The 12,581-nt window shown below is 39.1% G+C and overlaps 1 protein-coding gene across 1 annotated transcript; it reads left to right on the forward strand.

Moving 5' to 3' along the window:
* Window positions 1-668: 668 nt before the first annotated feature.
* LOC131930210 (RYamide receptor) lies at window positions 669-6,118 on the forward strand (the record flags this gene model as incomplete). Its single annotated transcript, XM_059286622.1, is given in 2 exon segments — window positions 669-734; window positions 4,994-6,118. A coding segment is annotated over 1 exon segment (845 nt), but the record flags the coding sequence as incomplete, so codon positions are not given.
* Window positions 6,119-12,581: the final 6,463 nt, after the last annotated feature.

The raw sequence follows: 12,581 nt of genomic DNA on the forward strand, positions 1-12,581 counted from the left end.
AAATTTCCGGCTACAAATGTCGTGATCGGTTCCGCCCTCGCGGCTGTCGTCCCCCGCCTCGCGCCGTCGTGTTCAATTCATGGCCTGTTTGATTGTTCTCACGCTCGCCTCATCTGACTGCTCACCCCGGCTGGTATAAGCACTCACTCATAGCGTCGCCTCGGCCGACTCGTGTTGCGGGTAGGTTAATTGTAGTGGTCTAGTTGTGTTGTGGTGTAATTATGTAGTGGCGTAGGTCTATAGTGAGGGTCGTTTTGTAGTGGCGTAGTTAAGCAATGGGGCTGCTAGTAAAGTAGCTGTTTGGGGTGGTAGTTATGTAGTAGGGCTGTTATGGGTGGGGTAGTTATTGTCGTAGTTCTGTAGTGAAGTAATTCTGTTTAAGGTTAGGTAGTGAGTTAGTATGATGGCACAGTTCTGTTTGAGAGTAGGTATGTAATCTTGTAGTTCTGTGAAAGTTTAGCTCTGCTGTGTGTTCGCTAACGATAACCAGATAGTCAACGGTATTCCAAACACCGTAACCATAAAGTCCCATAAGACAATGGTGTGACGAATGCTATGGTGCCGGGACATGGCTAATCTCATCCAACGTCTCGACATCAGATAAAACAACGCACAGTGATGGGACAGGCGTAGGACAAAGCAAACTTTACCGAGGATTTTACAACTAATTACTGTAGTTTCTTGTGCGCTAATCAAAAGGTGTTTTAAAAGTTGTTTTTAAATCGATGAATAAGGTAAGGATTGTGTTATGGATTTATCTTGAACAAGACCAGTGAGCCAGAGAATTGTTTTTAATGTCAGACATGCAAAAAATTTGTTCATTTCCTCTGCTATGTGGCTTTATACATTTTTAAAGGTGTCAGATTTTAAAATTTGAAATGTAATATTTTAAGAATGTACGTCATAAATTGTGAAAACATTTTTATTTCTCTAGAGTCTTTATATTTTTGTTTACAGATAAATATACAACACGTTTCATGGCTGTTATGAAACAGAAAAAGTATATTAATTATTAATCGTAAACAGTATTGTCAATATACCCGAAAACTGGGTCCAAAATAAAAATAATCTATGTTGTGCTGTAACTAAGTTAATGTTATGTGCACCTCTTACGGTGACGGTGATGTAGACCCTGAGATTTTGTACCAGTGATGTAACTAATTTAAGGGTGTGTACCCAACCCTCTTGTAGAGGTTGACCAATCGAACTCACGCGTTTATCTGACCTGCCGTTCTAGCATGCCCAAGCTTGTGACCTTGACCCCATTCTTCAGGCCAACCGGTGCAGGTTACTCAGCCAGTCAAGCGTGACGACATGCTCACTGTAAAGTGCTGTGAGCTGACAATCTGCGGAACCTGACGAAGACAATTGTTCCATTACCGTTTCCCACGTTTTAATCGCGTAAATTTACACAATACTGCATTTATTAACCCTATCAATACTGCCATCATTAACCCTTACAATACTGCAATCATTAACCCTTAATATCCTGATAACATTAACCCTTACAATACTGCCAATATTAAACCTATCAATACGGCATTCATTAACCCTTAATATCCTGACAACAGTAACCTTTACTACCAGTACTACCTATTACTGCCAACAGTAACCTTTACTACCAGTACTACCTATTACTGCCAACAGTAACCTATACTACCAGTACTACCTATTACTGCCAACAGTAACCTTTACTACCAGTACTACCTATTACTGCCAACAGTAACCTTTACTACCAGTACTACCTATTACTGCCAACTTTAACCTTTACTACCAGTACTACCTATTACTGCCAACAGTAACCTTTACTACCAGTACTACCTATTACTGTCAACAGTAACCTTTACTACCAGTACTACCTATTACTGCCAACAGTAACCTTTACTACCAGTACTACCTATTACTGCCAACCGTGACCTCTGAACCCGTGAGTACCCACCACCTGTAATAGTGTGTGTGCTTCCAGTGTGTTAGGTTCTGGAACCTTCCAAATCCTGTCTTGTACCAACACTGAGTGTTAAAGTGTGTGTGCTTCCAGTGTGTTAGGTTCTGGAACCTTCCTGTCTTGTACCAACACTGAGTGTTTAAGTTTTGTGAGTAGACCAACACACGCAAATTATAATTACCTTGTTTGTTGTTGTTTTTAATCGAGAACCAATCTACGGGATTTTGTTTTCTTAAGCTAATTGGTGCATTAGACAAATGTTTCGTTCAATTATTTAGGAAGGATATTTAGGAAGGAAATGGAAAAACTTATTTTTCAATTATCGCCCTCTATAACAATAACACATGTTTTAAATGTGTATTCATAATTTATCTTCATTGTTTAGGTGCTGTTGTACTTGTAGGATATTATGTTAGTGTTTTGTTAAAGTATGATTTAGGTTAAGATAGTGGACTTACATTGTTTTGTTAAAGTATGATTTAGGTTAAGATAGTGTAGGCTACTTACATTGTTTTGTTAAAGTATGATTTAGTTTAAAACAGTGGACTTACGGTGCTTTGTTAAAGTGTGAATGGACTACTAAAGTATGAAACCATACTTGTCGAAAATATAATGACAAGTCTACAGTACATGTCTTCCGATATTCACTACGTCAAGTTCTGAGTATCTATTCTCTGTATCTGTCCTCTGTATCTGTCCTCTGTATCTGTCCTCTGTATCTGTCCTCTGTATATGTCCTCTGTATATGTCCTCTGTATCTGTCCTCTGTATCTGTCCTCTGTATCAGTCCTCTGTATCTGTCCTCTGTATCAGTCCTCTGTATCTGTCCTCTGTATCTGTCCTCTGTATCTGTCCTCTGTATCTGTCCGCTGTATCTGTCCTCTGTATCTGTCCTCTGTATCTGTCCTCTGTATCTGTCCTCTGTATCTGTCCTCTGTATCTGTCCTCTGTATCTGTCCGCTGTATCTGTCCTCTGTATCTGTCCTCTGTATCTGTCCTCTGTATCTGTCCTCTGTATCTGTCCTCTGTATCTGTCCTCTGTATCTGTTCATTATAAACCCATGACTTCAGATACTTTTATTTTTATAAACCAATGACTTTTGATATTTACTTCTATTTTTATAAACCAACGACTTTTGATATTTACTTCTATTTTTATAAACCAATGACTTTTGATATTTCTATTTTTATAAACCAATGACTTTTGATATTTCTATTTTTATAAACCAATGACTTTTGATATTTCTATTTTTATAAAGACCAAACCCCTTTTATTTAAGTCTTCCCTCCACTCCATTGAGTCTATTCATCAAATCGGTTTTACGAGGCCACAATCATACGCCTGGGGGCGTCGCGTTTGTTTTGTTTCCCTTGAAAGAAAGCGAACAAGCCTTGCAATCACTAGAACACTAATGGCTCTTTTGCAGTGTTTGTCGTCCGGCTACTTTTAGCAGTTATCGATACTGTTTCCTTACAGCGACACCATGACCTTATAGTTTTCTGGTATCGATACTGATCTCTTACAGCGACACCATGACCTTATATTTTCTAGTATCGATACTGTTTCCTTGAAACGACGCCATGACCACATCATATTCTGGTATCAATACTCCTTCTTTAAATCGACACCATGACCTTATAATTCTCTGGTGTCGATACTGTTTCTTTACAGCGACACCATGACCTTATAATTTTCTGGTATCGATACTGATCTCTTACAGTGACACCATGACCTTATAGTTCTCTGGTATCGATATTACTTCATTAAATCGACACCATGACCTTATAATTTTCTGGTATCGATACTAATTTCTTACAGTGACACCATGACCTTATAATTCTCTGGTATCGATACTACTTCCTTAATGCAACACCATGCCTATATAATTGTATGGTATCGATACTTCTTCCTTAAAGCAACACCGTGACTCTATAATTTTACGGTATCGATACTACTTCCTTAAAGCGACATCTTGACCTTACGATGCCCAAGAAGTACTTTAGAAGTGCCGTATCCGTATACAAGCCATGTACTTGCCAAAGGTATTGAACAGTTTAAGCACGCTTAGGGGATTACCGTTTTCTCCTCCATAACTAATCTATAGTGGCATTTTTCTTTCATTATTTGACTCGAGGTGTTCAAATAATTTTCAATGTTTTAGCGTGTGGATTTGTATGCTTTTGTGAATTTTGAATTTCGCTTTAGGTGTGAGGGTCTTTTGTGGCGTGTGGGCTTTGATAAATGAGGATTCTGTGGCGTGTGGTATTTGATGAATTGGGATTTTATAGGTGTTGGTACTAAAAAAAATTGATTGTTCTTGTATTGTCAGTAAGTTCCTTCGACAACTTTGTCTGTCAAAAATCCGATAAACGCCCTTTGTCAAAACCTTTAAAACTCTCCTAAACCAAGCACTCAAAATCAATATTTATTTCAAATATTGAAACTTGTGTATCAGAGCCATCCCATTCTAATATTGAAATGGTACCAATATCCCAACAAATTTCCGTACTTTAAAAATCGCCTAATGTAATTGGAATCTAGTAAAGCTGCTAATTTGATTGAAATAATGACGAGGTTTCTTACTTTATCGGATGCTTTAAATATTACATGTTATGTTTTTAATCAAATCAAAATATAATATAATCAAACTTCCTCGCCCAAAGATGTTTAAATTAAAGCACTTTTAGCTTCTATCGCCTGCTATCTCAAGGCAAACAACGAAAAAAGACATTAAACTTGCGCGGTTTTTTTTAATATTACGAGGCACAAAAAACTTAATCAACCTCAGCTTTTGTCATAAAATGTCTAGCTCTGTCTTGAAAAACAAATGTGTGTTCGTTTATGTGTGCGTGTGTCTGTATGTGCCCAAATGTGTCCGTTTCTGTTCGCATATGTATGTGTGTGTGTCTGTATGTGCGTTTATGTGTTCGTTTCTGTTTGTATATGTGTGTGTGTGTGTGTCTGTGAGCTTGAGACACAACAAAGCAGCAACACAATGCTTAACTAAAACACAATTTTATTCATGTTTTTTTTTCCAAACCTTTCAGACCTCCCTCCTCTACGCTGTATGTGTAAGGCACCTCGACCTATATGAGTGTCTGAGAGTGCCAAGAACTTGTAGTATAAGCACCAATGTCAGCTATAGACTTAACATCGTCTACATGGAGGAGACTTTAAACATTGAGACTCGCGAGACGGTAGGTCTTTGCTGTGTTAGCATGGCGTCAGTGTTTCGACGTGTCAGCGGCTGTTAAAGGTCACGTGTGCATTTATCAAGGTCAGCAGCCTGTTTGTTCAGGTGGGCTGTCGTTACACCTGCCCAACAGCATGCGGCACCTACAGCAGGCAGAGTTCGAGCGGGACCTCATCATCAGCAGCATCGAGCCCAACCGTTCCCTCAACGCTTCCTACGAGCTGGGGCAGACGCTGGGTCCCAACTCCAGCCTGGGGACCACCACGGAGGGGGTGGACCCGGACGAGCAGTTTGACCAGGCCTTCGAGCACGCGCAGGTAGCCATCATCCTGATGTACACGGTGCTGTGTGTCGTGGCCGTGCTCGGCAACTCGTGTGCTGTCTACGTCATCATATCCAAGCGCAGCATGAGAAAAAATGTCACCAACTACTTCATCGCTAGTCTGGCTGTCAGTGATATTCTTATAGGGCTCGTCTGCATTCCGTTCACGTTTGTCGCGAACGTACTGTTCAACTACTGGCCTTTTGGTAGTGCCTTGTGCCCCATAGTGACCTACCTCCAAGTGGCTGTTGTGTTCCAGAACTCATACACGATGCTGGCGATGAGTTTAGAGCGTTATATCGCGATTATCCACCCCTTTATGAGAAGACTTGGTAAACGACGCTGTCTTCAAGTGGTAGCGTTGTGTTGGGTGCTGGCGTTCTTGACGCCCCTCCCCACCGCCATCCTGTCCAGGACCTCTGAGATAGAAAACACCACCGTGTACCTGTGTGAGGAGAAGTGGGGGTCGGAGCACCAGCGGTTCTCCTACAGCATGACCATCATGGTGCTGCAGTACTTCGTGCCCCTGGCAGTGCTGGTGTACACGTATGCCAGGATAGTGAGGGTCATCTGGCTCAAGGAGCTGCCCACACCGGCAGAGCTGCTCAGCCAAAACGGAAAGTCGGAGAGAAAGGCCAAGACAAAAAATCAGGAACCAGATCCCAGGAAAAAGGTAGGATAATTTCTTTAGCGTTAAAACATATCATCGTTATACAAACATATCATTATCGCTACACAAACATATCATCATCGTTATACAAACATTTCATCATCGTTATACAAACATTTCATCATCGTTAAAACATATCATCATCGTTATATAAACATTTTTAATCGAGGCCGTTGAAAAGAAAGAGGTCCTTCTGTGACAGGTTTAAAATATTAAGTTCCCTCTAGTTAAATTTAAAATGTTAGTTCCCTCTGGTCTGATTAAAAAATTTATAAGTTTCACCAGGGGAACAAACCAATCAATGATTTAATTGGCGGTTAGCTGCTAATTATTTAATTAGTTGTATCAACTATATATGTGTAACCCTCACTCAGCAGGGATGCTTTTACCCACTGAGGTGTTGTGGTTAAGACGGGCTGACCCTGAGATTAAGTACACACTGACACCGACAGTTGTTGTCAAGTACACGCTTTATTTACAGCATCGAGCCATGACGGCGATGCAACACAGTAGTACCAAACAAACTAGCCAAGATGAAAAAATACCAAATCCAAAACCAAAACCAATCTGTAGCCGTAAAACAAATGTAAAAAAAAAAAGTTACATTCCTGACAACACCATGTGTAGGCTACAATATACACGGGTAACAATAAAATATGTTTTGGCCAGTACACAGTACTGCCAACAAGTACCAATAAGTAGTACTACAAATAAATACTTATATTAATACTCACCCTAACTAGTGTGCACATGCAGCACTAGCAGGAATACACAAATAAGTATTTTAACAAACATAATCTATATAACTACCTTCATTAGGTCTACATCTTGGTCACCGTGTCCACAGACAGCAGGCTTGCGTGTGCGACACGGCTAGGCATGAAACTACCCACAGTCCCATGTCACATGACATGGGACACATGTAACATCGCTCACAAAAGCATGAATAATAATCATTAAAAAAGTTTTTAAAAACCCACGTTTTCTGATTGAACTAAAAAGTAGAAAATAAACGCTATACATCACAATAATGCAAGCGATCACTCTACTATAAACGATGAAAAACGTGGGGCGCCGAAGTAAAAGTTATATTACTATTGATTAGATAATACTATTGACTTTTATTAGGGAGCTTGTAGAGAGTCAACAGTATTAGAAACTGTAAGAAAATCACGGCGCCCCACGATTTTGATCGCTTATAGTAGAGTGATCGCTTGCATTATTGTGATGTATAGCGTTTATTTTCTACTTTTTAGTTCAATCAGAAAACGTGGGTTTTTTAAAACTTTTTTAATGATTATTATTTTCTACTTTTTAGTCTTTGTCTGTTTGTTTGCATTAAAATCTTGCTATCGATTTTATCTTTTCACTTTTTTTGGGTAAACGAAGACAACTCGTAAAAAGACAACTCGTAAAAAACACGTTGTGTGAATACGTTACTGACTAGAACACATAGAATTGAACCCGTGTCGAGTGGGATAGCAATCGTGTGCCCAACCACTCGACCATATCGTCTCCCCCAAACTGGCCTACCTCCTGTAAGTTTTAAGTCGGTTCAAACTAAATTATCTGCCCCTAAGCCTGTCGCGTCGTGGAATCGTTCGCTTCACTGCGCGCGAGCTACGCGTCGCTGGTTTTTTTTCTAATGGCTCGCAGAGGAGAATTATATACATAGATTATATAGCGGTCTAAAATGCTCAATAAAATGTTTCCATTGATCAATTTAGTAATAATAACAATTGCATATTCTATGGTCATCCAAAAGAAAGCTTCCCTGAAAATTTCAGCGCGCTAGCTAACTGGGAAGTGCCAGAAATTTCGATCGCAAGATTTGATTGGAAAGACAAATAAACAAACAAACAGAGAAAGCAAGTTAAAGAAAACGTGGGAAAAAAACAACTACGTCCACAGAGCCACAGCCCCACAGGGGCCGCAACTCAATGAATTAAAACTTCATATTTTTATCCCCCTTGGCTGGTAACCATATGTGTTACATATGTTACCCGGTTGTATATGGAATTGACTAGATCATAGACCTTTTTACTGTAAACAGCCAGAATCAAAGCATCTTCGTTTGTCCCAATGGTATCAATCGTACACTCAATGCACCCCCCTCCCCCTTACGCCTCTCAACTGTTGCCTTTTCACCCCTCGTTATACAAAGCTAGCCATCTATCTCCCACACAGATAATCACCTCAGCTTTATAACACCCGTAGTCTCTCAATATACCACCTCTAGACCACCTCCAGCGAATGAGACCCCCCCGCCCTAACCGCACCCTGGTAGTAGGTCGTAACTCTGTGATGATTAACAATGTTCACCATCAATGGGAGCTACCAGTGTTGAGACCACATATGTTAACCACATTTGTTAACCACAAATGTTGACCACAAATGTTGACCACAAATGTTGACCTCATAAGTTGACCACAAATGGTGACCACCAATGATGACTACCAATACTGACCGCCACTATAGAACTCCTGACTACTGGAAGAGTTGTCTACAAGACACTTCCTGTATGAGTTTCCCCTTGTCTAGTCACGTGATACGGGCACGCCAAGGGCCACTACTCCTGCCATACATGCGTGACCATCTGATTGATCACCAGCGATCAGCTGATCTGTGTGTTCAATAATTAACAGAATCGACACAGCTTCTGTGTGTAATGAGCTGGGCCAACTAATGACGTGTCTGTGGTCGATCTCTAAGGAAGAGAGAAAACGGTCTGTGACTGATCTATTGGGAGGTTCGCTAATCCTTCGACTGGGGTGTTTCTGGCTGCTATGTAGGAGTGGGAGGACTACAGTGGTGGGTGGCTACCACCTAATGAAGGTTCAGGCCAAGATAGTTGTGGCTATAATGTAGCAACGGCAACTTTTAAGGTGGTTTTCGATGTAGGAGTGGGCTACATTTAAATGTGGCTACCACCAAGTGAGGGTCGATGATAAGATAGTTTTGGCTACTATGTAGGAGTGGTTAGGACTACAGTGAAGTGTGGTTTAGGCAAAAGATCTTTGTGGTTACCCTTAGAAAAGACTGTTGCAAAATTAATATTGTGGCTATTATTTAGTGAGGTCTACTTTTGATGTCACCGCTTCCTTGTTGTAAATAAGATGGTGAGGAGTTGTGTGTGTGTGTGGGGGGGGGGCGGGAGCAGTATATCAGCAATTTCTCAAGCGATCTATTTTTATCGATAATTAGCTGTGTGTGTATTTAAGTGTGTGTGTATTTAAGTGTGTTTATATTTAAGTGTGAGTGTATTTAAGTGTGTGTGTGTATTAAAGTGTGTGTGTGTGTAAATGAATGAAATGTGCCAGTCTAGTACCCCACAACATGGTGTTTGATGTAATTTTGAGGGACCTTGGATGTGATGTAATGATGGGAAACATTGGCTGAGGTGTAATATCGGGGAACATTGGCTGTGATGTAATGTTGGGGAACATTGGCTGTGATGTATTGTTGGGGAATAATTGGCTGTGATGTATTGTTGGGGAACATTGGCTGTGATGTATTGTTGGGGAACATTGGCTGTGATGTATTGTTGGGGAACATTGGCTGTGATGTATTGTTGGGGAACATTGGCTGTGATGTATTGTTGGGGAACATTGGCTGTGATGTAATGTTGGGGAACATTGGCTGTGATGTAATGTTGGGAACATACGAACCACAGAAGAACCTGTTTTTTTTTTCGTTCAACCGATAATGTGTTTAATTGATCTACTGTTACCTTTGATTGATTTCACTAATCGATATTACTACTCTACTCTTGTTATTTTATTCTCTTGAAAACTTCTCCCCGTGTCGCCACGTTCACGGGGAGAGAACTCTAGGAAATTGTCATAGAGGGGAAATAACTTTGGCTTGTGAAAAAGTAAATGAATTCCTGCCGCTTTGCTTTTGTGATAAAAAGTAGCTTCGTCAATAGACTCCACTCCAATAACGATCTGGGTTTGAAGCTACCATTAGGTAGCGGTTAGCTAGTTCTCTCATCTCCCCTTACATAAAGAAAAGGTCAAAGTGAGGTTTACAGGGTTCGAACTGTGAAACGTAAGTTCAACTAGCGAATACAACACGCCAACTAGACTTCTAATGTACAACACTTCAACTAGACTTCTAATGTGAGCAACGCTTGAACTAGACTTCTAATGTGAACAAAACGTGAACTAGACTTCTAATGCGAACAACACTTGAACTAGACTTCTAATGTGAACAACACTTGAACTAGACTTCTAATGTGAACAACACTTGAACTAGACTTCTAATGTAAACAACACTTCAACTAGACTTCTAATGTAAACAACACTTCAACTAGACTTCTAATGTGAACAACACGTCAACTAGACTTCTATTGTGAACGACACTTCAACTAGACTTCTAATGTGCAACACTTCAACTAGACTTCTAATGTGAACAACACTTCAACTAGACTTCTAATGTGCAACACTTCAACTAGACTTCTAATGTGAACAACACTTCAACTAGACTTCTAATGTGAACAACACGTCAACTAGACTTCTAATGTGCGACACTTCGACTAGACTTCCAATGTACAACACTTCGACTAGACTTCTAATGTGAACAACACTTGAACTAGACTTCTAATGTACAACACTTGAACTAGACTTCTAATGTACAACACTTCGACTACACTTCTAATGTACAACACTTCGACTAGACTTCTAATGTACAACACTTCGACTAGACTTCTAATGTACAATACTTCGACTAGACTTCTAATGTGAACAACACTTCATCTAGACTTCTAATGTGAACAACACTTCATCTAGACTTCTAATGTACAGCACTTCGACTAGACTTCTAATGTACAACACTTCGACTAGACTTCTAATGTGAACAACACTTGAACTAGACTTCTAATGTGAACGACACGTCAACTAGACTTCTAATGTACAACACTTCGACTAGACTTCTAAGGTACAACACTTCGACTAGACTTCTAATATGAATAACACTTGAACTAGACTTCTAATGTGAACAAAACTTCGACTAGACTTCTAATGTGAACAACACTTCGACTAGACTTCTAATGTGAACAACACTTGAACTAGACTTCTAATGTGAACGACACGTCAACTAGACTTCTAATGTACAACACTTCGACTAGACTTCTAAAATGAACAACACTTGAAATAGATATCTAATGTGAATAACACTTCAACTATTGAACTCCTACCCATACTTCTAAACTCCATTCATTTCTATCTATTCATAGACTACTCATCTTTTAAAACAAAACTCCAAACAAAAACAAATAAATTTTCCTGAAGATTGATCCAAGCGTGCACTTTGTCAGTCAAAGCTAATCTTTGAATCCCTCGTGTGGTCTTGTCTCACGGCATAATTTGTCCGCTATTCATTTTGTCCGGCATGATTTTGGTCCGGCATGAATTAGTGTCACGAGTCGTCCATCTTCCTACGTCATTCACGCAGACGTTTTCCAGTCTCGGCTTACAAGATGTCCAGTTTGGATCACTGACGCCATCGACAGAAATTGTTTTTCATTTTTAACTTGAACAGTACACATACATTATCCTAGCGTGGAGTCAATTTCTCGTTGTTAACATTGTTGTCAAGTCACTTGACGGCATAATAAATCTTTGTTTGCTTGCGTCCTTGATATTCGACCAAAAACGAATGATAAAATAATAATCAGCGTCCAAATATAATTTTGGAAACTTTTCATTGTTGAATCGAAAGTAATGTACTTCTGTCTGGGTTTTTTTTTTATAAAAAAAATTTTTTAAAGTGCTTTAACGAAAACTGTGTGACGTCAGAAAGAATGACTTTATAGGTTTAATTGGTGGGATATCTGCAACTATTCTCAGGTTGTTGATTGACATCTGAATGTCATGACATGACGACCTTTCTGACATTGTGACATTTGGGTGACATGTGAGACTAGAAGCAGAAATAATTGGCGGGGCTAGGAAACTCCGTTATACATGTCTGTCGCAGGCTGATTGTGCTGCATCTTCTCTCGGTACGTGTGGCTGGGGTAGATCTGGTGATTGATGGCGTGGGGGAATAGACACGGGATCGACCACCCCCGACCTCCATCATGGCAGTTAATCTACGTCAAATTACTGAAACTTGCGACAATACGCACAAATAGCTTTATGTCGCAGGTCATAATAAATATATTCATAATTGTAGTGCGAAGCATATATATATATATATATATATATATATATATATATATATATATATATATATATATATATATATATATATATATATATATATATATATATATATATATATATATATATATATATATATATATATATATATATATATATATATATATATATATATATATATATATATATATATATATATATATATATATATATATATATATATATATATATATATATATATATATATATATATATATATATATATATAATATATAATATATATATA

Source organism: Physella acuta, unplaced genomic scaffold, assembly GCF_028476545.2.
Source record: "Physella acuta isolate Inbredline_101_S28 unplaced genomic scaffold, ASM2847654v3 ptg001740l, whole genome shotgun sequence".
NCBI lineage: Eukaryota > Metazoa > Mollusca > Gastropoda > Physidae > Physella > Physella acuta.